This window comes from Oncorhynchus kisutch, linkage group LG18, assembly GCF_002021735.2.
Source record: "Oncorhynchus kisutch isolate 150728-3 linkage group LG18, Okis_V2, whole genome shotgun sequence".
Taxonomy (NCBI): domain Eukaryota; kingdom Metazoa; phylum Chordata; class Actinopteri; order Salmoniformes; family Salmonidae; genus Oncorhynchus; species Oncorhynchus kisutch.
The window spans coordinates 39,061,100-39,088,405 of record NC_034191.2 but is presented as its reverse complement, the minus strand read 5'-3'; the positions used below and the strand labels follow the sequence as shown (position 1 = coordinate 39,088,405).

The window sequence follows — 27,306 nt, the reverse complement described above, 5'->3', positions numbered from 1 at the left end:
TATCATTAGAACATGGCCTGTGATGGACTAGAACATAATAATATTATTAGAACATGGCCTGTGATGGACTAGAACATATACTAATATCATTAGAACATGGCCTGTGATGGACTAGAACATAATAATAATATCATTAGAACATGGCCCGTGATGGACTAGAACATAATAATATCATTAGAACATGGCCCGTGATGGACTAGAACATAATAATATCATTAGAACATGGCCTGTGATGGACTAGAACATAATAATATCATTAGAACATGACCTGTGATGGACTAGAACATAATAATATCATTAGAAAATGGCCTGTGATGGACTAGAACGTAATAATATCATTAGAACATGGCCTGTGATGGACTAGAACATAATAATATCATTAGAACATGGCCTGTGATGGACTAGAACATAATAATATCATTAGAACATGGCCTGTGATGGACTAGAACATAATAATATCATTAGAACATGGCCTGTGATGGACTAGAACATTTAATAATGTCATTAGAACATGGCCTGTGATGGACTAGAACATAATAATAATATCATTAGAACATGGCCTGTGATGGACTAGAACATAATAATATCATTAGAACATGGCCTGTGATGGACTAGAACATAATAATATCATTAGAACATGGCCTGTGATGGACTAGAACATAATAATATCATTAGAACATGGCCTGTGATGGACTAGAACATAATAATATCATTAGAACATGGCCCGTGATGGACTAGAACATAATAATATCATTAGAACATGGCCTGTGATGGACTAGAACATATACTAATATCATTAGAACATGGCCTGTGATGGACTAGAACATAATAATATCATTAGAACATGGCCTGTGATGGACTAGAACATAATAATATCATTAGAACATGGCCTGTGATGGACTAGAACATAATAATATCATTAGAACATGGCCTGTGATGGACTAGAACATATACTAATATCATTAGAACATGGCCTGTGATGGACTAGAACATAATAATATCATTAGAACATGGCCCGTGATGGACTAGAACATAATAATATCATTAGAACATGGCCTGTGATGGACTAGAACATAATAATATCATTAGAACATGGCCCGTGATGGACTAGAACATAATAATATCATTAGAACATGGCCTGTGATGGACTAGAACATAATAATATCATTAGAACATGGCCTGTGATGGACTAGAACATAATAATACTATCATTAGAACATGGCCTGTGATGGACTAGAACATATACTAATATCATTAGAACATGGCCTGTGATGGACTAGAACATAATAATATCATTAGAACATGGCCTGTGATGGACTAGAACATAATAATATCATTAGAACATGGCCTGTGATGGACTAGAACATAATAATATCATTAGAACATGGCCTGTGATGGACTAGAACATAATAATATCATTAGAACATGGCCTGTGATGGACTAGAACATAATAATATCATTAGAACATGGCCTGTGATGGACTAGAACGTAATAATATCATTAGAACATGGCCTGTGATGGACTAGAACATAATAATATCATTAGAACATGGCCTGTGATGGACTAGAACATAATAATATCATTAGAACATGGCCTGTGATGGACTAGAACATAATAATATCATTAGAACATGGCCTGTGATGGACTAGAACATAATAATATCATTAGAACATGGCCTGTGATGGACTAGAACATATACTAATATCATTAGAACATGGCCTGTGATGGACTAGAACATAATAATAATATCATTAGAACATGGCCCGTGATGGACTAGAACATAAAAATATCATTAGAACATGGCCTGTGATGGACTAGAACATAATAATATCATTAGAACATGGCCTGTGATGGACTAGAACATAATAATATCATTAGAACATGGCCTGTGATGGACTAGAACATAATAATAATATCATTAGAACATGGCCTGTGATGGACTAGAACATATACTAATATCATTAGAACATGGCCTGTGATGGACTAGAACATAATAATATCATTAGAACATGGCCTGTGATGGACTAGAACATATACTAATATCATTAGAACATGGCCTGTGATGGACTAGAACATAATAATAATATCATTAGAACATGGCCCGTGATGGACTAGAACATAAAAATATCATTAGAACATGGCCTGTGATGGACTAGAACATAATAATATCATTAGAACATGGCCTGTGATGGACTAGAACATAATAATATCATTAGAACATGGCCTGTGATGGACTAGAACATAATAATATCATTAGAACATGGCCTGTGATGGACTAGAACATAATAATATCATTAGAACATGGCCTGTGATGGACTAGAACATAATAATATCATTAGAACATGGCCTGTGATGGACTAGAACATAATAATATCATTAGAACATGGCCTGTGATGGACTAGAACATAATAATATCATTAGAACATGGCCTGTGATGGACTAGAACATATACTAATATCATTAGAACATGGCCTGTGATGGACTAGAACATAATAATATCATTAGAACATGGCCTGTGATGGACTAGAACATATAATAATATCATTAGAACATGGCCTGTGATGGACTAGAACATAATAATATCATTAGAACATGGCCTGTGATGGACTAGAACATAATAATATCATTAGAACATGGCCTGTGATGGACTAGAACATAATAATATCATTAGAACATGGCCTGTGATGGACTAGAACATAATAATATCATTAGAACATGGCCTGTGATGGACTAGAACATAATAATATCATTAGAACATGGCCTGTGATGGACTAGAACATAATAATATCATTAGAACATGGCCTGTGATGGACTAGAACATATAATAATATCATTAGAACATGGCCTGTGATGGACTAGAACATAATAATATCATTAGAACATGGCCTGTGATGGACTAGAACATATACTAATATCATTAGAACATGGCCTGTGATGGACTAGAACATAATAATATCATTAGAACATGGCCTGTGATGGACTAGAACATAATAATATCATTAGAACATGGCCTGTGATGGACTAGAACATATACTAATATCATTAGAACATGGCCTGTGATGGACTAGAACATAATAATATCATTAGAACATGGCCTGTGATGGACTAGAACATATACTAATATCATTAGAACATGGCCTGTGATGGACTCAGGAGTCCTCTGATCATCTGCCACAGTGTTTTCTATTTTCCAGGCAGCATTTACCATGTGAATAAGCCTTTTCATTTATGCAGATCTGGTCAGTCTTGACGCTCTTCCATCCTTGCCTTCTCGTATGTTTAAAAAAATGAATGCATTCAAAGGGTATCTGTCAAACAGATTGCTGAGAGTCCTTTATGTAAGTGTTTGGTGTCATGGTGACCTTGGTCCCCATATCATTGGTTCCATTGAAAGGATCTGAGATTGGACCGTGGGCTGCTTCTGTTTTGGTTCTTCACCTATCTGCTACTGGAAAAGTTTGTGGTTAGGCTGACATTGTGAAGTGTGAGGCTTGCATTCCTCCCATATGCAACACCGTTGACTCCCAGTCCCTTCACCTCTCTCTCTCTCTCTCTCCGGCAGCTCTTGTGTTTCGTCACATAAACTGAACTGTCATCGTTCCCCCGTGACATTTTTTGATTTATTACATCTTTTCACATTTATTTAACCAGGTAGGCTTGTTGAGAAGTTCTCATTTACAACTGCGACCTGGCCAAGAATAAGCAAAGCAGACACAAACAACAACACAGAGTTACACATGGAATAAACAAGCGTACAGTCAATTTCACAATAGAAATAAATAGGCCATAGTAGCGAAATAATTACAATTTAGCAGATTAACACTGGAGTGATAGATGAGCAGATGATGATGTACAAGTAGAGATACTGGTGTGCAAAAGAGCAGAAAAGTAAATAAAAACAATATGGGGATGAGGTAGGTAGATTGGGTGGGCTATTTACAGATGGACTATGTACAGCTGCAGCGATCAGTTCGCGTCTGTTGGTTTAACACTGTAAGGTGTGTACTGTTGACATAGTTGGGTTTACACTCAGTTTAGCTAAGGCATGGTTCACTGACAATGTGGACAGAACATATTGTACGGGAAATATCAAGCCTCTTGTTTTTATTTTTAGTATGAAGCATCCAGTGCCAGTACTATTAAAACTGAATTGACACTTTATTTTTATTTAACCTTTATTTAATGAGGCTGCCAACAAACAGAATAGAATCACTTTTTTTCCTGTCATGGAACCTGGAAAAGCACGTTCCATAACTATTTCATGTGTGGTTGTCTCTGTCTTTGACCCCCTTCCCCGTCCCCTCCTGTGATTTAAGGTCAGGTCTATGGCAGGGGCACAAGGTTGGAGTGTCTGTGTCAGTGCATAAGGCCCTATGAGCCTTGTGGCATCTCATGTCGCTAGCTACTGGCAGGAAACACGAGACCCTAGGGCCAGTGTGGAATGAGTGTTATTTCAGCCGAGACTTGAGAGAGCAGAGGGTTCTCCCCGCTCACCCCTCACCTTCACCCACCCTGTGACCGCAACCACCTCCCTGACAGAACTCAGCCTTATCGGCTTCCTTAAACTAGTCTGGTCACAGTGCTGTCAACCTTTGTTTGGCTTGATCATAGGAGTTGCCAAGACAGCACAAACAGACCTTGAACAAGGTACTTAACCCTCATTTGCTCCAGGGTCACTGTACTACTATGGTTGACCATGTAAAAATCACATTTCACTGACTGCACCTATCTGGTGTATGTGACAGGAAATCATATATTTTCATTTTTTTTTTTGAAAAATCTGGCACCAAGCTGGCTTTTCCAGCTATTTTAATCAGTGTTGTGTCAGTGTTATTAGCGCTCAGTAACAGTGGGATGTTAGTGGTGTTCGGAAGGACAGGGAGGACATTATCTGGAGCTGATGAATCTACTGTCTGCTCACTGCTTTGAAATAGATAGTGCTTGAAAGGCTTACGATGCCGGAAAAATACTGTCAGCTGGTTATCTCTGGTTCTCTCTCTTCCTCTGATGAGTTAACGTGAGGAAATGCAGACGTTCTACGCCGATGGCAACCATTTTCTGGCAACAAAGCTAGTCCGTGGGATTCTGTCAGTCGTTTACATTTATCACTGGTAAGTGATCGGGTCAGACGCGGTGCGATTGACACGGCATCTATGGACGTGTGCAAGAAACACATCCATTTCCCATTGATGGATGATCAGGTTAAATAAAGAAGACAAATGTCACATTGTGTTCTTATTATGTTGGTGATGTAATAACCTTGTTAGAGCATGGCCTGAGAGTCTGAATGCTCTTATTCAGACTCTAAATTACAAGGAAGAAAGCTGCAGGCACATAGTAGCTGGAAAGCAGGGCCCGGGCTAGATAAATGAGGAAAAACGCTTAGCAAATCCATTTTTCTTTGAATATTGTACGTTCGGTGAACTGTAGTATCATAGCAGTAACGTCACAATCATTTTTCTTTGTTTCATATGATTTCATTGGCTCTGGATGTTCTGCGAGTCATTAGAATCATGTTGTAAACTCTCAAAACAGAGAAGTAACCAGTGTTTGTGCTCAGCGTCACTCAGGGCCCTTCCCTTATTGGATCGGCAGCAGCAGCACAGGCTCACGTTGTCTGGATTGCTCAGCAGTAAGAGCCCGCCAGCCAGGCAGGCCCAGCTGCCGTTGGCCTTCTGCTAACCTATGTGTTAACTACCATCTACCATGACCTAGAACCTACATATTATATAATACAGCCATGTCTACTCACAGCCTCACTCTCAAGAAAACAACAACCTGCTTTTCAAGACTGCTTGAAAAACACCTTGTGTTACCAAAGGTTTTTGGAGAGGTTGTCCAAAGTCACGCGACGTCACCTGAGAATAGCACTGAAAAAATAACCGTTTGTCTTTGCAGCCTATCCTCCCCCCAGGCCCTTACTCAATGCCTTACAGCTCCCGTAGGCCACAACAAGAATGTTTTATGAGACTTTTCAATGTCAATGTCAATGTCATAGTCTTCTGTTTGGTCTGAGTTAAACCCATGGAGACTGGGGTGTTGGCTACAGTTATTTTTCTCTCCTCAACAACGACAGTAACCTGCCTCATAACCAAGGCACTGGTCTCCAGTCCTTATAACAAACAGTGCTATTAAGTATGATAGGCGGAAATAACTAACAGATGATATGATTACTCTCTCTATCCTCTTAGGAATTCACTTTGGGAACATCTGGGGGTGCTAAGGGGGTTGGGTTTCCATGGACTTGCCTTGCTTTGGGAGTTCAGAGTAGCTTGTTGATCCTAGCAGTTTGGTTGCAGTATCTTTCACTGAGCTTTTTCTGTTTACCTGACCTGTCCATGGCTCACACCGTCTCGGGGAAAGAGACACACGAGACACAAGTGAAACAGAAATAGACACGTGCTGTTGAGATGGATTACTTTTCAAGATGTTTCCTCTGAAATCGGTGGCCTCCGGTGAGGCAGGACATTTCTTAGAACACTTGCGCAAGAAATGCTGCATTCCAACCCCAAACAACGCTCAGAAGCATTTCATCATTCAGATGGTCCATGACGTTCTCCCAATAAGCACATTCTATCTAATCAAACTAGAATGTAAAGTTTCAGGAAGAAACTTTAGTGTGATTGTTTCATCTATGGGTCGTCTTTTCCAATCGGATCATGCTTAATTTCTCGACCAAAACACCAGGAATCCCTTTTTAATGTATGTTTTTAATGTCTTCTATGCATGATGTTAAATCTATTTCCCTCCGGGACCATAACGTTGAATTTGAAGGTTCAATTCAGTTCTCTTGTGCCTCCAGGTAACAGCACCAGTCAGAACCAGTCTGAGCCAGTCCAGGTTGGGGATGCGGAGGGGATCACCCAGAGCCCCATGGTGGAGGAGGAGTACCTCCAGATGAACGGCTGGCCCATCTGTAAGGACCAGGATGAGATGCTGAACTTGGCCTTCACTGTGGGCTCCTTCCTCCTCAGTGCCATCACCTTGCCCCTGGGCATTGTCATGGACAAGTATGGCCCACGCAAGCTCCGGCTGCTCGGCAGGTAATAGAACGCAGACAAGGTAGTATGTACAGTTGCGCCCACTATCATTTAAGCAAAGGTGTTGGGGTGACAGTCTCTGTACTCGGGTTCGAGTCCCGGCAGGGGCTATACCCAAAATGAGCTATATTGGTGTCAGAAGTGGGATTGGCGTCCGGTGTTGTCAGAATAATTGCAGCATATTGCACATGCAAACACGGCACAAAACCTATAACTCGGTAAATACTTTTTAGTGGCCGCAACTTCCTGCTGCAGTTTTTATGTTCTGTTTCTAACTTGGCTTTGGTGTGTCATCGTATGAATAAACCTTCCTCATATTCAACCTGTTCTGTTATTTCAGTACCTGCTTTGCTTTCTCCTGTATCCTGATCGCTTATGGATCGAGCGACCCCAAGAGTATGCATATTTCTTCATTCTTTCTTTTTATTTACTCACGTTCTACTCTAGTACAGTATGTGTGTCTGTTCCATCCCATCTCCTTAACACATGTGTTCTCCCTGTCCAGATCTGTCCATCCTCATATTCTTTGCTCTGGCACTGAACGGGTTCGGAGGAATGTGCATGACCTTTACTTCCCTCACGGTAAGTGGCGTCTTCTCCTGTACCGCAGGGAGAGGCTGGGGAGGGGACCGAGGGGAGTGAGCGAGGATGCATGTCTATGGTGGGAGTAGGGAGAGAGGGAAGGGAGCAGAGAGAGGTGGGGATGGGGACAGTGGTGAGGAGGGGGGAGTGCGCTAGGGTGGAATAGGGAGTAGGGAGACAGGGGAGCGGGAAGAGGAGTGGGGATGGAGAGGGGAGCGACGAGCGGAGTGGGCGGGTGGGACATGGGGATGTCGCCAGCACGGAGAAAGTGCTGCGTCACAGGGAGGCCACATGCAGAGGGATGGAGAGAGAGAGTGAGAAAATAAAGAAAGCACGACAGACCCTGCGTTACAAATCTATTATTCAACCGTGCTCTGGTCCAACTGAGAGCCAAAAAAAGACACCTCCTCCTTACTTATTCATCATCCTGACAGAGCCCTTTGATTGGCCGGCACCAAGACTGCCAGGGCTCACTGGCAGCTAGACTAAATGTTCGGACGGGTTTCACTGACACAATGGTGTTTACAGATAACGTGATTTCATTGTTTCATTGTTTATCTGCCCCTAAACACAGACAAAGAAACTCACAACAAGCACTTTGAGAGAAAAGAGACACACTGTATGCTGAGCTGACAAACAGGAAGTAGGAAGTCAGTCACACTTAGCGCTGCTGGGGTTCCTTCAACCCCTTCCTGACAGTTTCCTGCCCCCTGGCCTCCTCACCACCCCCCACTGCAGGGGCTCAGAGGGGATCTGTCTGTTTGTCTGGCTGGCGCGCACACATACACACACACACTACCACGACACCCAGAAGCTGCCCAACTGGTTTCTTCTGCCCCCACCACTCCCACTCCCACTCCCAGACTGTTCGTGTTGTTTTCATTTTCTCTGGTTTCATTCATTCCCAACCCAAGCATGCCTGAGCCTGTTGTGCTATAGCCGTTTAGTACCCTCACGTGTGTGGGTGCGTGCGTGTGTGTGTCAAGGAACTGGTCTGGTGTGAAACTGGTGTTGTTTCAGCTGTTCTGTTGCAGTAACCTCACGGTGGTAATTCCTTGCTCCGACTAACAGTGTGTTTTACACTGCTGGTCCGGGTTCCGAGTGTTTTTGTACAGCCGGACCTTTTTCTTCCAAACTTTCTTCTTCGCCACTCTCCTCCCGGGTGTGGGGGTCAAAGGTTGTCATAGAGGAAAATATATATATTTTTTAATTCAAATGTAGCCTTTTTTGCACAAAAGCCAAATGGATACATTGTATCTCATTCAATCAGTCTGAACTCATTGAGTTGGTCCCCTACAGTTGTGTTAAGGTTTATTCTCGTCTGGATTGTAGATTTACACAAAAAGAAAGGTATGCAACACGATACCCCTTTAGGGGTGGTTTGGCAGCTTGCCCCCTCACTCCTTCCCTCTCTCTATGATTGCACACTCAGCACTCTGTGTCCCAGGCGGCACAGCTGCAGAAAAACAAGTGGAGGAGAACCCAAGGCGTTAGAGGAGAGCTCTCCTTTACCCACCTCTGTTTTCTATCAGTAAACTGCCTATCTCTGTCTGCCCCCTTCTCCAGTTACCAGCAGCAGGCTGTCTGTCTCTCCCTCTATCTTCTCCATCCCTCCCTCCCACTTCCCTTTAATAGCTTTGACCTCAATCTCTCCTTCAGTCCACTATAGTATTAGTAATCACCACTGCGGATATCTCCTAACCATCCTCTATCCATCTCTCTCTCAACCAGACCCCCCCCAACCCCTCTCTCTGCACTCTTCCCACACATACATACAGTGCCTTGCGAAAGTATTCGGCCCCCTTGAACTTTGCGACCTTTTGCCACATTTCAGGCTTCAAACATAAAGATATAAAACTGTATTTTTTGGTGAAGAATCAACAACAAGTGGGACACAATCATGAAGTGGATTGACATTTATTGGATATTTCAAACTTTTTTAACAAATCAAAAACTGAAAAGAATAAAAATAAAAATTATTCAGTCCCTTTACTTTCAGTGCAGCAAACTCTCTCCAGAAGTTCAGTGAGGATCTCTGAATGATCCAATGTTGACCTAAATGACTAATGATGATAAATACAATCCACCTGTGTGTAATCAAGTCTCCGTATAAATGCACCTGCACTGTGATAGTCTCAGAGGTCCGTTAAAAGCGCAGAGAGCATCATGAAGAACAAGGAACACACCAGGCAGGTCCGAGATACTGTTGTGAAGAAGTTTAAAGCCGGATTTGGATACAAAAAGATTTCCCAAGCTTTAAACATCCCAAGGAGCACTGTGCAAGCGATAATATTGAAATGGAAGGAGTATCAGACCACTGCAAATCTACCAAGACCTGGCCGTCCCTCTAAACTTTCAGCTCATACAAGGAGAAGACTGATCAGAGATGCAGCCAAGAGGCCCATGATCACTCTGGATGAACTGCAGAGATCTACAGCTGAGGTGGGAGACTCTGTCCATAGGACAACAATCAGTCGTATATTGCACAAATCTGGCCTTTATGGAAGAGCGGCAAGAAGAAAGCCATTTCTTAAAGATATCCATAAAAAGTGTTGTTTAAAGTTTGCCACAAGCCACCTGGGAGACACACCAAACATGTGGAAGAAGGTGCTCTGGTCAGATGAAACCAAAATTGAACTTTTTGGCAACAATGCAAAACGTTATGTTTGGCGTAAAAGCAACACAGCTCATCACCCTGAACATACCATCCCCACTGTCAAACATGGTGGTGGCAGCATCATGGTTTGGGCCTGCTTTTCTTCAGCAGGGACAGGGAAGATGGTTAAAATTGATGGGAAGATGGATGGAGCCAAATACAGGACCATTCTGGAAGAAAATCTGATGGAGTCTGCAAAAGATACACGAGACACAAGTGAGATTTGTCTTCCAACAAGACAATGATCCAAAACAAAAAGCAAAATCTACAATGGAATGGTTCAAAAATAAACATATCCAGGTGTTAGAATGGCCAAGTCAAAGTCCAGACCTGAATCCAATCGAGAATCTGTGGAAAGAACTGAAAACTGCTGTTCACAAATGCTCTCCATCCAACCTCACTGAGCTCGAGCTGAATGGGAAAAAATGTCAGTCTCTCGATGTGCAAAACTGATAGAGACATACCCCAAGCGACTTACAGCTGTAATCGCAGCAAAAAGGTGGCGCTACAAAGTATTAACTTTAAGGGGGCTGAATAATTTTGCACGCCCAATTTTTCCGTTTTTGATTTGTTAAAAAAGTTTGAAATATCCAATAAATGTTGTTCCACTTCATGATTGTGTCCCACTTGTTGTTGATTCTTCACAAAAAAATACAGTTTTATATCTTTATGTTTGAAGCCTGAAATGTGGCAAAAGGTCGCAAAGTTCAAGGGGGCCGAATACTTTCGCAAGGCACTGTACACACACACACACACATGCATACACACACATACCACTCCTCCTCTTGTACATTGCGACACTTGTTATGATGATTCTATTATCTCTGAGTCATGTTTTGCATGAAACACTAATCCTTTCTATCTTAGGACTTCTTCATTAGTCCCAATCCCGCTCTGGGTTCTGTGTCTCTAGGTCCTCGGGGGGAATTAAGTTTCAGTATGACTCGATAAACATAGATTTAGTTTATTTACTGCTTCCTGGCACTTGGAAAGAGAACGACAGAGAGAGGTAGAGAGATGAATGTCAAAGGTGAAGTGAAACTGGTGCTAGTCCCAGATCTGCATATGATGTTCTCTTGCCAGGAAAGCACAAACAGATCTTGGTCCAGGCTAGACTAATGATAGCTCCTCTCTACTCAGACAGGGTCACCACCACATACACCGACCCCCCCCCCCCTGCCTGTAAAATGTCCTGCCATCAGATGTTTACTTGCTAACTGGTGCTTGATGACACTAATAGACTGTGGAGGCACTGATCTCAGGGTCATGTTGATTGACTTATTAAAAGGCCGTCAACTGCTGCACATGATGTTGTTTTCACCATGCACTTAGCTTTAGGTTTCGATAGGGGTGGATAGAGATTCACAGCAAGGCCAGAAATACAAAACAAAGTGTTAATGAGAACGGGAGAGAGAGAGTGGCACAGAGATGGCACAGAGATGGAGATATTCAGGCGGGTGTTGTCTGCGTGTGGTCGTCAGAGTGGCACAGAGATGGCACAGAGATGGAGATATTCAGGCGGGTGTTGTCTGCGTGTGGTCGTCAGGGACACAGCATGTTGACTAATTTTATGATGGCGTTCCGTCCTGTCAGGATTGGACCGGTTTGTACTGGTTTCCTTTGGCTGTCCAGTAAGCAGTCCAGTAAGCAGTGAAGCTTTTAACACAACAGCAGCCCCTCTTCTCTCTTTCACTTCTCTGTTTTCCCCCTTCTGTCAATATCCTCCTTGTCTGTTCTCTCTGGCCTTTGTGCCTCAGAGGCTTTTAGTTATTCCACTCTTTCACTCTCCTCATTTCTCTCCCACTTTTGTCTCCCTCTGTCTCCGCCTGCTGCACTCGAGATAACGATCATTGCTGCCGTCACACAGAAGAATCGGATGAACCCAGGCTAGGGTTTGTTTTTCAAGTAGAACTGCACACATTTGAGACACACATGCAATCAATCAATAGAATATATTTATAAATCCCTTTTTACATCAGTAGATGTCACAAAGTGCTGATACAGAAACCCAGCCTTAAACCCCAAACAGCACTTCTCCTTGTTAGCAACATTTTGATATGGAAAGTGTAGAATATGTAGTATTTACTTAGATGTGAATAGGATAAGACTGCTTCCCTTAATGGCTTTAGGGGTACGTGCAGTGCCGCCGGGGGTACGCCAAATCATTAAAATCATCATGTTTTCTTCACATTTTCAAAAAGTTTATATTCACATTCACAATTATATTCACATTTATATTCTCCAACGGGGCTATACATTTGAGTGAGTTTTTTTAACGCGCCTGAGTAGCCTCGTTTTACTGCCAAAAATAAAATTTAACTAGTGTCCAGTGAAATAACAACACAATGTCCAATACAGGTAGTCTAGTCAAATAATTAACATCCAATCACATTAACCATTACTCTCTCTTGGCAATTCCACTAATGGGTAGCTGCTTGTCATGTTGGTTTCTGTACTGATGGCGCAAAAGCCATGAAAGGGAGACATAGTGGAGTGTTAACGTGCGTGCAAGCATTTGCCCCCTGACGCCACTTGGGTACACTGCAGCATCCACCAAGAGGCTCTTGCTGCCAAGGGAATACCTGACAGCTTGAAAGACGTTTTGGATACTACAGTGAAAATGGTTAACTTTGTTTAAGCAAGGCCTCTGAACTCTTTTGTACTTTCTGCACTATGCAATGATATGGGCAGCGACCATGTAACGCTTTTACAACATACAGAGGTGCGCTGGTTATCATGGGGCAAAGTATTGACACGAGCTTAAAGTTTTCTTTACTGACCATAATTTTCACTTGTCTAACTGCTTGCATGATGACGAGTTTTTCACACGACTGGCCTATTTGGGTGATGTTTTTTCTCGCCTGAATGATCTGAATCTAGGATTACAGGGACTCTCCGCAACTATATTCAATGTGCGGGACCAAATTGAGGCTATGATTAAGAAGTTGGAGGTCTTCTCTGTGTAACGGATGTGAAACGGCTAGCTTAGTTAGCGGTGCGCGCTAAATAGCATTTCAATCAGTGACGTCACTTGCTCTGAGACCTTGAAGTAGTTGTTCCCGTTGCTCTGCAAGGACCGCGGCTTTTGTGGAGTGATGGGTAACGATGCTTCGTGGGTGACTGTTGTTGATGTGTGCAGAGGGTCCCTGGTTCGAGCCCGGGTATGGGCGAGGGGACGGTCTAAAGTTATACTGTTACATCTGCATTAACAAGGACAACACACTGGTCTTTCCATCATTGTATGATTTTTTTGTGTGCAAATGAACTCAATCTTATGGACAATGTCAAATGTGATATAGCGAAGCACCTGAGTGAGTTGGGTGCGCAATTACGCAGGTACTTTCCCAAAGTGGATGACACAAACAACTGGACCCGTTATCCCTTTCATGCCCTGCCTCCAGTCCACTGACTGATATCTGAACAAGAGAGCCTCATCGAAATTGCAACAAGCGGTTCTGTGAAAATTGAATTGAATCAGAAGCCACTGCCAGATTTCTGGTTTGGGCTGCGCTCAGAGTATCCTGCCTTGGCAATTCACGCTGTTAAAACACTGATGCCCTTTGCAACCACGTACCTATGTGAGAGTGGATTCTCGGCCCTCACTGGCATGAAAACTAAATACAGGCACAGACTGTGTGTGGAAAAGTATTTTTGACTGAGACTCTCTCCAATACAACCCAACGTTGCAGAGTTATGTGCATCCTTTCAAGCACACCCTCATTAACCTGCGGTGAGTTATTCACTATTTACGATGACCAAATAAGGTTCTATATGTAAGATGGTTAAATAAAGAGCAAAATTATTGATTATTATTATATTATTATTTGTGCCCTGGTCCGATAAGAGCTCTTTGTCACTTCCCACACGCCGGGTTGTGACAAAAACTCACACTCATTCTTATGTTTACAATGATGGCAAAAAAACTACATTTGAGAGTGCGCTGACCCTGGTGCTAGAGGGGGTACGCAGCTGGAGGTTGAATGTTTGAAGGGGTACGGGACTATGAAAAGTTTGGGAACCACTGCTTTAGAGGATCACTGCTTACCACAGGCATTCTTTACTGACTGCAAACATCACTCAGCATTTCAGATAGGGATTTTCTCAATCGTCTCAAGTGATAACTACTAGCACCTAGCCTAGTGAGGGTATGAAAGTGCATTGTAGACGTTTTCTTAACTGTTCAGGGCACAGACACGGCACTGGCTGCAGTTTATAGATCCGGAGTGATCAGCCTGTATTGATTAAATGATTGCCCATCAAGTTGTTGCTCCCCCACAACAACATAGCAACATGGTTTAGCTTCCAGTACATCCTATGGAGTTAGATGCTACTCATAGTCCAACACTCTACAAACAGACTTTCATCTTTTATCTTTTATCTCCATGACTGATCCCATAATGGAGCCAAATAGAGCTTGGTAGGTGAATGCAGTCACATTTGTATTGACCTTGCCTTTTCGGCTTGGCTCTAGCAGAGCTAACAGAGACGGGCTGTGCCCCAAATGGCACCCTATTCCCTGTATTGTGCACTACTTTGTACAGGGTCCATAGGGACTTGGTCAAATGTAGTACACTAGGCAGGGAGTAGGGTGCCATTTGGGATGCGGACAGAGACAGTATTCATGAAACAGGAACAGGTAATGTCTCAGGTGAAGAGTTGGCCAATCATTAACCAGCCCTGGGTTGTTGTTTCTCTCTCTAGAAGACACTGTATTTAGTCATGCCTGATGGTGCCCAATTCAGGAAGTGCTCCGATATCGGAACACTGCGCGGTGGCCAGGCAGATTAGGAAGACAAACTCAAGGCTGCACTCCTATCAGGGCCAGGTTCATTAGGCAAGCATTGTTCAACGTTGCAGAGAGAAATGTCATTATTAGTGCTGACGTCCTTATTCTACATCACATAAAGTATTTATATCGAAATGATCTACAACGTAGCGTCCCAAGGCTTTTTTCTTTCTTCTAGGTGTACACAGATCCTGTTTCCCAACATGAGCCTCTCCTCACAGGCTGTACGTCTACCTCCTTCATTACAGCTGACAGCTGGATATCCTTCTTATTATGTCATAGCTATAAGACATAATTATGTGGTTTGTTTCTACACGTGAACAAGATGGAGGAATCTTGTTTGTGGCGGTTTGTTTTGGAACCACCACAGCAACTCCCAGTCAAACTGACTTCAGACCACTAAAACTAATGAGGCACCTACTGTTAATGCAGCATTTTAGGCTGTGAGCTGGTTTGGAACTTCCGATGCTGTTGATGTTTTAGGCTCTACCTTCTGTTGACAATTCATTCTTTTCCCCTTTCCCCTGCATGTCCTTAATTTGATCAAAGGCAGGTGAACTCGTTCCATTACATCCAAACCTGGTAAACAAAAATATTAGCAGAGCAGACAGACAAAGGGTGACTGGGATATAGGTTAGTATCTTTTGGGGGCTGTGCTTGTCTGTCTGTCTGTCTGCCTGTCTGTCTGTGACTGACCCAGTGAGGTCATTGTGATCATGTTATAGTCAGGTGACACACTGACAGTCTGTTGGTGACAGAGAAATAGGTGAACTGAGGAGAGCAGAGCAATGGAAAGCACATCATATAGCCTCGTTATTGTTATGTCATTTTTTGTTAATATATATTTTTTTTATTAGATTTTTTTTTCCTTTAGTTTATTTAGTCAATATTTTCTGAACTGTATTTCTTGAACTGCTTTGTTGGTTAAGGGCTTGTAAAGTAAGCATTTCACGGTAAGGTCTTGTGAAAAATCAAATTGGATTTGATTTGAAATCCCTGGCGACACTCAAGCACATTATTCAGCCTATTCCGTATGAGTTTAGTCCAGGGTAATTCCACAGCCAACACTGCTGATTGAAGCTGTGCTAGGTGGAGGTAGGTAGTGTGCTAGGAGAGATGGTGGAGAGGTAGCCTTGCATAAGACCAGTGTTTCTCTCCTCTGTCTGCCAGCCTGATAATACAGGCACACACACACACATGTTTGTTTTACTATCCTTGTGGGGACCAAACAATTGATTCCCATTCAAAATCCTATTTTTCCTAACCCTTAACCTAACCATAAAACCCCTAAACCTAATTGTAACCATAACCCCAAAGCCTAAAATACCCTTTTTCCTTGTGGGGACTGGCGAAATCTCCCCACTTCTGGTCCCCACAAGGATAGTAAAACCAAACACACATGAACACACACACACCTCTTCTTATCCTGCTAACTAGGCACCAGTGCTGAGTTGCAGTAGAGCTTTACTCACTCCTACTGTAAATGTCACAATAGAGATATTTCCAGCTCATTTCACTTCTCCAGGAGGACTGGAATGTGATTGTTAGTGTAGATGTTTTGATTCTGCCGTTAACCTTTGCTCCAATTAGTGGTGGAGGGTAATGACGTCTGGGGAGGCCACGGCACGGGGTGAGAGATTTCCTCCGCGGCTCTAACAAGCAGGGAACCTGTGGTGAGGGTGGATGGACGGATGTGCCATCAAACAGTTATGTTCGGGAGTTGTTGCGCTGGTGAATGGCTCAGTCAGTACATTTTTGGTGTGTTTCTGTCAGTGGCGTTTTTTGTTGTTGTACTCCCTCCATTTCCCTTCCCCGACTCTGTCACGGGAGATTCAAGCGCACACACAGTGGAGATATGGAGGGCTGCCTAGTTTGCCAGACAGATGTTGCTCTCCCCTTTTTAATTGTTTCTTTCTCTGTCTCTCTCCCTCTCTCCTTCCCTTCCCCCCTCGCTCCCTACTTCTCTGCCCAAGGACAGTTGTTTACAGTTAGCAGTTGAGTTGAGAACAACCTGTGCTCTAACCTCAAGTAGAGGACTAAATATGCAGGCTGCTCTGGACTTTCTCTCGCTGCCATAAATAGTGTGGGGAAAGCATCACCAAGACTCGGCCCACATTACTCATTCTATGTCAACAACCTCCAAAAAACACAGTCAGGATTTCCTAATATGATGTCATGCCTTACATTTTTGGAAAAACTGTTTTTGTTTAATGCGTGCGTGTCTCTATGGCTACGCGTGTGTTTTTGCACAAGTGAATGCATTGATCTGATTTAAGCGTGGCCTAATCGTATATCCTGTCGCTTTCTTGTGTTTTTCTCCTCAGCTTCCCAATATGTTTGGTGATCTTCGTTCCACCTTCATCGCTCTCATGATTGGATCGTATGCATCCTCCGCTGTCACCTTCCCTGGGATCAAGGTAGCTTACACACACGCACATCTACTTAGCTAGTCTACACATGCATGCATACCATGCACACCATTATGGAGGTTAGCTATCAAGGCTAACTATTTGACTCTACTTTCCTATTCCAGCATGTCAATGTGAAGGTCAGACATAGAGCTAATGTTGTGGTTGTTGGTCCCTGCTTCCTCTCTCATCAGGTGATCTATGACCTAGGAGCCACCTTCATCACCATCCTGCTGGTGTGGGCTGCCTGCGCTGGCCTCGTCTTCATCAACTGCTTCTTCAACTGGCCCCTGGAGCCCTTCCCTGGACCTGAGGATATGGACTACACGTAAGACACTCCTAAACATCACACTCCTAAACATCACACTCCGTAACATCACACTCCGTAACATCACACTCCGTAACATCACACTCCGTAACATCACACTCCGTAACATCACACTCCGTAACATCACACTCCGTAACATCACACTCCGTAACATCACACTCCGTAACATCACACTCCTAAACATCACACTCCGTAACATCACACTCCGTAACATCACACTCCGTAACATCACACTCCGTAACATCACACTCCCTAACATCACACTCCTAAACATCACACTCCTAAACATCACACTCCTAAACATCACACTCCGTAACATCACACTCCGTAACATCACACTCCGTAACATCACACTCCGTAACATCACACTCCGTAACATCACACTCCGTAACATCACACTCCGTAACATCACACTCCCTAACATCACACTCCCAAACATCACACTCCTAAACATCACACTCCTAAACATCACACTCCTAAACATCACACTCCTAAACATCACACTCCGTAACATCACACTCCGTAACATCACACTCCGTAACATCACACTCCGTAACATCACACTCCGTAACATCACACTCCGTAACATCACACTCCGTAACATCACGCTCCTAAACATCACGCTCCTAAACATCACGCTCCTAAACATCACGCTCCTTAACATCACGCTCCTAAACATCACGCTCCTAAACATCACGCTCCTTAACATCACAATCCATAACATCACGCTCCTAAACATCACACTCCATAACATCACACTCCATAACATCACGCTCCTTAACATCACGCTCCTAAACATCACGCTCCTTAACATCACGCTCCTAAACATCACGCTCCTAAACATCACGCTCCTAAACATCACGTTCCTAAACATCACGCTCCTAAACATCACGCTCCTAAACATCACGCTCCTAAACATCACGCTCCGTAACATCACACTCCGTAACATCACACTCCGTAACATCACGCTCCATAACATCACGCTCCATAACATCACGCTCCTTAACATCACGCTCCATAACATCACGCTCCATAACATCACGCTCCTAAACATCACGCTCCATAACATCACGCTCCATAACATCACACTCCTTAACATCACGTTCCTAATCACACTCCTAAACATCCCCTTAACCTAATATTAGTTTAGTATTACTAGTATTTGTTCCTTATATCATTGGTTATATCCTTAGTTATAACCTAATAGACAGACAGTTTCTAATATTAGCCAACAATAACAGGTTTAGGGGATAATACTAGGACTTGAGGTTCAACAACTTAAGCTGGAGTAGGAATATTAAGGCCTTCCATAGAGTCTCCATTCTCCTTGGAGCTCAGTACACTACATCCCCCAGCACACGTTCCTCTGCAGCATGGCGAAGGCTTGAGGCCCTGTAAAAAAGGAAATCTAATGAGATGAGGAGCTCAGCTGGCTTTGCTCTCATTCACCTGGATGTGGTCTCATTCTTTGCTCTGTTTTTTTTTCATCCTCCCCGCTCCCTTTCTCCCTCTCTCTCTCTCTTCCGCTGTTTCTTTCCCTCCCTCTCCCTGCCTTTCTCCCTTTCTCTCGGTCTCTCTCCCTATCTCCCTCAGTGTGAAGATCAAGTTCAGCTGGCTGGGCTTTGACCATAAGATCACTGGAAAGCAGTTCTACCGCCAGGTGACCACGGTGGGGAGACGACTCAGCGTGGGGAACAGCATGAAGCAAAACCCCAAGGAGCTGGCCCAACAGGAGGGCAACAAGCTGTGTCTCTCCACCGTTGACCTGGAGGTCCAGTGCAAGTCTCAGGAGGAATGTAAGTGTCTGGCCAGGCCACATCTGTTCATCCCAGACCAGAGAATATGACTGCTTTTGATGTCTTTCAGATCGAGAGTAGGAAAATAAATCATGCATTTTCTGTGCACACCGAGTGTGATGGGGTTCATTGTCTAAATGGATTTGCCATAATGGGTTTCAAGCACTGAACCTCCACAAATCCATACTTCATGAGGCCAAAAGCCAGTTTGCCAGTTTCCTTGTTACACCATTTTGAATAATCTGGACACAACAAAGGACATGTCTGCCAGAAACCTGTCTGATGTGAAGCTGTCCAACCACTACACTAACACAATATCCTGCTCCAGCCATGGTGTAGAATTTAGATAGGAGCAGACTGACAGACAAAAATAGATCCAACACAACAATGCAATGGATCATTGTAGCCCTGCCTTATGGGTAAACAGAGGTAAACAATTGACCATGTGCAAGATCTGGGCCTGTATCTTGTACTGATCTAGGATAAGGTCCCCCCTTTTTCATATAATCATATTTTTTATGATATAATAGGCTAAACTGATCCTGGATACAGGCCTAGATCTAGCATATGGTCGACTGTTCCTCTATGATGGATTGCTATTCCATACTCTACAACTTTTGTAAAGAAGAGCTCTGACTTTATCAGTGCAATTTTGATGTTTCAGAGTGGGCTCGCCCACCAGCCAGTGTTTAGGTCCCAGCCGCCAGCTTGTCTGAGGGAGCGCTGTCATTGGCGCTGAGGTCATCAAGGCCATCCTCCCTCTCCCAAATTAAATCCTGCAAACGCACAACTGGCTATGCACTTTGCCTTCACTAACCCAGATCTGTACACTGCAATTAGCCACAAACCTCCAAAACACCCTCAAATCAGCCACGTGACCCCTCCTCACCTCCGCTGTGCTCCCTCCGCACTCCCTCGGGCTCGGAAACCTGTGGTTCTCTGCAGGCTCTCTTTGGTACCGAACGGACCGTGCAATCGATTCGGACCGCATTCCAAGAAGTGCTGCTCGGGTGGCGGTGGTGGGGCCGGGCCAGAGGGCAGATAGCAGTCAGTAAGGTCCGAAGGGGGTCATTATACACACAGGATGGATGCCTGTGGTTCTGTAACCCTGTTGGACAAGTTCCACGTGTCAGGAGGTTTTCAAGGGGCCCCTTGCTAAGGGCCAACTCCCCAAGCCTCTCTTTCTCTTTTCTCTCTCTCTCTCTCTCTCTCTCTCTCTCTCTCTCTCTCTCTCTCTCTCTCTCTCTCTCTCTCTCTCTCTCTTATATAAATATATATATATATATTTCATTTATTTATTTATATATATATATATATATATCTGTGTTTGTCCACTCATCAATCTGATGCATGTGATGGTGGGGATTTATTTGGTTGTTAGGAGTTTTTTCCCTTTCAAAGAAGGCTCACTCAAAGATACTTTGGTGCCTGGGACCTCTTTTGAGGATCGGTTGTGAGAGCAAAGTTGAAAGATGATGTTATAATGCTGTAATTGCATCAAATGGTTGTTTTATGCAACAGAAAAGAGGGTTCATGTGAGCTGAAAGTGGGCCTCTGGGGACACGGACAGGAAATGCACAATGTTTTGGGGGTGATACCACATTCCAGAGCATGAGTTAATGTTTCCGTACTGGGGTACCTGGGGGAGATGGCTCTTGTGACCCGTTCCATACATCTGTTGTGTGTCATGTAGACTGAAGGAGGATGGACTTTGCTATAAAATGCTGTGGTTCAAACCAGCTGGTTGAGTTCTCGGTGGTCCCCTCCAGGGGTGGTTACCGACCAGGTCCCGTGCTGCAGTAATGAAATGATACAGTTGGATTGTTTTTGAAGAAATCTAAAAGTCTCTCTTTTTGATTACAATAATTCCACCACACGGTTCTTATATCAGCCAAACCATTATGGGACTGTTTTGTATCTAAGTCAACACTGGCCATGGCGACTGTTGCCAGTGTAGGCTAGGTATTTTGAAAATGATCACGGTGTGTCCTTACAAGTGTGGTCACATAGTGTGCCAGTCAAGAATGTAAACCCGAGTGATGATCTAGGATCAGATCCCCCCCCCTTTAATTCATGGTGATCTAAAAGACAAAACTGATCCTAGATCCTACTCTGAGACGCTTTGCGAATAATATTCTAACTCATATTATGAGTCCAGGACACATGGGAGACCCAGTGTTATAGACTGAGACAGACTGTTAGAACCACCTGCTCTAATGTAATGTACCAGCTTGTAAGTCCCTTGTCCAGCCAGCATGTCAACGATGGTCCCGTCTCCAGAGCATTGGAGAGATACCTGCATCGCTGGGCAATAAACGCTGGACACATCCGTGGCGTGACCATTAAGACTTTTCCACTGCCCTGCCGCAGCTTTTACAGCTTTGAGACCAGTAGATGATTAACGGACCATGGCCCCAGGCCCCTTGCTTAAAGCGCGGGCCCCCACTTGTTATCTTGCCATCGTGTTACCGAGCTTCCCTGTTTCCCTACCTCCATGTTGTTTCTGAGGTGAAGCAGCTATGCCCTGGTAGTTTTCCATCACGGCATGTGGAGGAAATTAAAGAAGGCATATCCTGTACAGTACACACAGGATAAACCTCACTCCAATCTGATTAAAAAAAATATATATATATAATCCTGTGTATCGTCCTCCATTAATAAATCGAGTTATTCTGCATTCTGAGATTGAACGCAGCATCACTGTTTAAACTTCAGTTTTACTGGAGTAAATGGTCAGGTACTGTTGTTGACGTTAATCTGTCTCTCCTCCTGTGTGTCCACAGCCCAGTCCTTCATGAAGAGTATCCTGAGTCCTATTTTCATGCTCAGCCTGATCACCATGTGTGTCACCCAGCTGAGACTTATCTTCTACATGGGAGCCATGAACAACATCCTCGAGTCGCTGTCCGACAGAGACTTGAACACAGGTGTGTGTGCGTGTGCGTGTGTGTGTGTGTGTGCGTGTCTGTCTTGAAAATGTGTGAGTGTAAGCTCTGGAGGCAATAACATGTCTCTGTCTCTCCTGCCGTTCACAGTGAGTGTGTACACCTCCATTTTCGGAGTGCTGCAGCTGCTCTGTCTGATGACCGCTCCAGTGATCGGGTACATCATGGACTGGAAACTCAAAGAGTGTGAGGATGAGAACGCGAAGCCGGGAAAAAGGTGAGCTCGCACGCACACACTCACTCATGCGCAGGCACACACACATACACACACACACACTCCAACAGAGCAATCCCCTGACTCCCAGATACTCCCCTAGCATCCACAGGACACTACTATGTTATTTGTATAACCAGGGAGTATGTGTGTAACATGTGATGTCCCCTCTGATAGAGATCTTACTCAGCCCAAGCGTCGTGACAGACAGATTCAGAAAATCACCAACGCCACACGGGCCTTCATCTTCACCAACCTGCTACTGATGGGCTTCGGGGTCACCTGCCTCGTCCCCAGCCTCCCTCTCCAGGTAAGTCGTCCCTCTGTTTCCTCTCCTCCATCTCGCTCTCTCTTTCCTCACCTCTAGGGGCTGTGGAGAAGCACACATTTCACCGCGTGCTTTCCCAGTGTTTTGTAAATCCCTCCTATAGCCAAAGGGAGAGATCTTGGTGCAGAGAAAGAAAGAGGGAGTGACTCACATGTTATTGCAGCTGAGCCATTGTTTAATGCAACAGTGTCCCCTGGTGGACAGTTGTGTCATTACAAGTTATGCAAGTTATTTACAACCCAGCTCTGGGAACATCCATTTTAGGATGGAGGGACAGGGCACCATGCATGCCCTGGGTCTGTAGATTCTGGAACACATCATGTTGAACTATTTCTCTTTTCTTCTCTGCCTTCAGATTCTATCGTTTATTCTGCACACCATTGTGAGAGGATTCATCCACTCTGCGGTTGGAGGGCTCTATGCTGCTGTGTAAGTGTGTGTGTGTGTGTGTGTGTGTGTGTGCGCGCGCACGGGTGTACAGTCCCTTCCACACAAGCGCCTCATGCTGGTTGTCCTCCTTAGGTACCCGTCGTCTCAGTTTGGCAGTCTGACAGGCATGCAGTCCCTCATCAGCGCCCTGTTTGCCCTGCTGCAGCAGCCCCTCTTCATGGCCATGATGGGCCCCCTGAAGGGAGACCCCCTATGGGTAAGAGAGCAACGACTTTTCACCCTTTCCAGTATACTAATGTGCTATGAGCATAATGCTGCAAAGGCTCCTGGATACGACTGATGTGTAGCAGCCACCTTGTTCGATAGCAATCTGCCCCGAGTACATGTCATAGCACACACTGCTGTCCTGATGTGAAAACAACATTGATGTCACTTCCTGTGTGTGGTTGTGCGCAGGTCAACGTGGGCCTGCTGGGGCTGACGGTGCTGGGCTTCTGCCTGCCTCTCTACCTGCTCTGCTACAGCCGCCAGCTCCAACGCCAGAAGCAGGAGCGCGAGGAGGACCCCAAGATCTATGTCCAGATCAACAACGGCAGCACGCCCGAGGCCTTCATCTAGAGAGACAGGCTGACGGACAGAGATTTGTTTCAACAATGAGAAGGAGGAACGGAGAGTGTGAGGAGGGGAGAGGTCACAGGTGTGACTGAACTGTATGATGAAATCGCAACCTCACCCACCAACTCTGGTCCCTCTACCGTCTGCACTTGCACTCAGACGATACTCTCTCTCTCTCTCTCTCTCTAACACACACACACACACACAAATCCCTTACATTCCCCCTCACACACAGACACAGACATCACACAAGCGCTCGACACACACACACACACACACACACACCACGCCCACTCCCAAACACACTCTGTCAAACCTACAGTATATGTTCACCAATCTCAGAGAACTACTATGATAAAGGCAAACACTTTTACACTCCCCAGAACACCATTGACTACATACACTGTGAAAGACACGCAACAACACACACGTTGTGAAACCTCTTCAACACACGCGCGCGCGGTTCCTTTTCCAGGGACACACCACCAAATGGACAGTGTTCATCTTCTCACCACTGAAATGAGAAAGGACAACCGCGGGTCTGTGAACTGAGGAGAAAGGAGAGAAGAAGAGGGAGGAGGATCTCCACGACTTTCTCCTCTCTTCCAGTCTCTGTTTCAGTGCTCTATCATTTTTCTGTCAATGATGCCATGCTCACTCCTGCCTGTCAGTGCAAAAAGAGGACACTGATTCTCCGGTCACCCTGCGAAAAGAACTAGAGAGGAAGCAAGCGTTCAACGCCATGTCAAAGACCTCCAGTGCTGGATGTGGTGACTTGAACCAAATAAGCAGATGACGTCCTCCTCCTCGCAATTACAATACCCAGGCCACCAGTGTTTTTACATGTGTTTTCAATGATGCCAGTAACGACGACGAGTATCGCCTCACTTTCTAATTCTGATCCAAGTTAGTCTCGCACCGTCTCGTGCTGCACTTGGGGTCTTCTACTTCACGCCCTGAAAACTGGTTTAATGATTAGGACGTTATTGAAACGTTATCAAAACGTTTATTGGCGATAGGCCTGTATTTTTCTCTGTGGTTGTTACATGTGAATGCCTCTCTGTTGTCGCAAGTAGTTTGGGCTGGAGGTAGGAGTGAATCAGGTGGTATAGAAGTTCCAGTACTCCAAATGGTGCTTAGAGTTCATCCTGCCATAACGTTCCCATTTGCTTCTGTAACGTTCCCATAACGTTCTGCAATGTTGGGGATAGTCATCATTGTAAATTAATTGGAAAGAATGGAACTTCATGCAACCTTTTAGAAGCTAGTCGATGTAACCCTCTCATCTAGCGAGTGTTCCTTCCAGTGTCTCAAAGACCAAACCTTGTGACTCTTGTCTTTTTAGTTCTGTTGTTGAGGATAACAGAGGCGTGGAGTGTTAAAGCCACAGAGAAGCTGTCGTTTTAAGACTGTTCAAACGGCTCTAGGAGACTAGAAAGCGAAGGCATGTTTTTTTGTAACACTCAGCACTCTGGGTAAAAGCCCGAGGCAATAGCTTTGCTTTGAGTCAATTTGAGCTGAGAGCAAGTGATTCGGCCAATGGGTTTCCAGTGAGCAGTGTGCAGGCCAGCGTTTTACTTCTAGGGAATACTATGTGACTGTGCAAAGTGGCTGTGCTTCAAACAAAAGCATGGCACAGGTTGAAACAAGCCTCTTACCGGTAATAATGTGCCACAATAACATAAGGTACAGCACAACTGTAGGAAAAAAAGGGTTCCTAAAGGGTTCTTCGGCTGTCCCCATAAGAGAACCGTTTTTGGTTCCAGGTAGAACCCTTTTGGACATCCGAGTAACTGTTTTAGGTTCTAGATAACATGTTTTTTTCCCCCTAAGAGTGTAGGCTAGGTTATCAAGACCACTGACTGGTCTTGTCTTGGCAGTCCGTTTTTGTCGTGCAAAATGAATTTCTTATTGAATTGGTGTGTTTTTATTTTTATTTGTGATGACCAGATGTTGTTTTTGTCAGGAGACCTGGTTTTTAAAAAGTTATAGTTTTATCAACTGTATTTTACCTGCAAAATGATACTGACATGCTGTTCAAGCTTTTGTTCTGTTTCAAGACAAATGTGATTTAGTACAAATTGGTTTTATGAGAAATGGTTTAAGATAGGAGATGTGTAGCTTAAGGTGAACTGTGGTTGCTATGGGTCTATACCTGCCACTGTTCTACAGTACCTGAATTACATTCTGATTCGCTGTAGCAATAAGTACTTATGTGAGTTGCTGAGCTATCCTCTACTCATCCCGGCAACACATAACTCTGTGAACACCACTGTTGTCCAACCACACACACACACACACACACACAATGCAAGAATGTGGATTGATATTATGTAATGTTTATTACAAAGGTGCTTCTCAATGACAGGAACATGGACTCATATTTTTCTTGATGTACTGGTCAGGTAGTGACCATTCTGCATCTATCAATGGTCTCACTTACAAAGCCTCACTTTGTAGTGACAAATTACTTGAATTATCGAATTCCAACTTCAACTTTGATTCACTTTTCAAATCAAAAAAGGGAGACGGAGAGATGCTTGAATATGATATCTGATTCTAAATCCACACTCTTGCAGCTGTTGTGAATGTTGTGATCTTGGGACCCAGGTGGGCGGGCAGGCAGGTCATGATAGGACATTATGTTCTTGAATGATCTGTTGCGGGTAACAGACACCGGAGAGAGAGCGTGACAACTTGATTGATGTAGCTCTACGCCCGCAGACGCAGTATTTAGACTGGACGGGACACCTGCTTTTCCTCAGTCACTCACAGAAGCACTTCCAAAGACAGCCATGTAACCAGCAGATTGCCTCTATGTTCAGATGATTTGAGACGCGGATACGATACGGCAAGTCGATGCCCCGCCCCCGCTCATCATGACCCGTCACATTGATCCATCCATGTCCAAACCACTATCCTGAACTGTTGCTCTGACACACCTAGTTCTCCACTGCAGTCTCACCCAAACACAAACCACCCACCCAAGAGATCCTTCACATACTGGCGATCGAACTTCGAGACAATGCTAGAATCCCCAAAAGCTTCAGGAATGAAATACATGAGAACTGAATGGCACATGTGCACCTTAGTCCTCATATCAGGATTTCAATGCTATTTTTTCTGAATGGCATGCACTGAAATAATAATAGATATAAAAGACAGTGCACCTCTTGCTGGTTCTGCATGTTAGCATAGAATGTATTCCCAGTCGTTTT

General features: G+C 44.1%; 1 protein-coding gene across 1 annotated transcript in view; it reads left to right on the top strand.

Moving 5' to 3' along the window:
* LOC109908953 (large neutral amino acids transporter small subunit 4-like) overlaps positions 1–27,306 on the top strand; it is a 42,608-nt gene extending 15,302 nt beyond the window's left edge. Inside the window, exons 3-14 of the mRNA XM_020507772.2 lie at positions 6,803–7,043; positions 7,381–7,436; positions 7,546–7,622; positions 17,389–17,481; positions 17,667–17,800; positions 19,394–19,596; positions 22,380–22,523; positions 22,632–22,758; positions 22,933–23,065; positions 23,439–23,512; positions 23,606–23,729; positions 23,930–27,306. Of these exons, the coding sequence (XP_020363361.1) occupies positions 6,803–7,043; positions 7,381–7,436; positions 7,546–7,622; positions 17,389–17,481; positions 17,667–17,800; positions 19,394–19,596; positions 22,380–22,523; positions 22,632–22,758; positions 22,933–23,065; positions 23,439–23,512; positions 23,606–23,729; positions 23,930–24,091 (1,568 nt within the window). The 3' untranslated portion in view covers positions 24,092–27,306. The remainder of the gene's footprint in view (positions 1–6,802; positions 7,044–7,380; positions 7,437–7,545; positions 7,623–17,388; positions 17,482–17,666; positions 17,801–19,393; positions 19,597–22,379; positions 22,524–22,631; positions 22,759–22,932; positions 23,066–23,438; positions 23,513–23,605; positions 23,730–23,929) is intronic.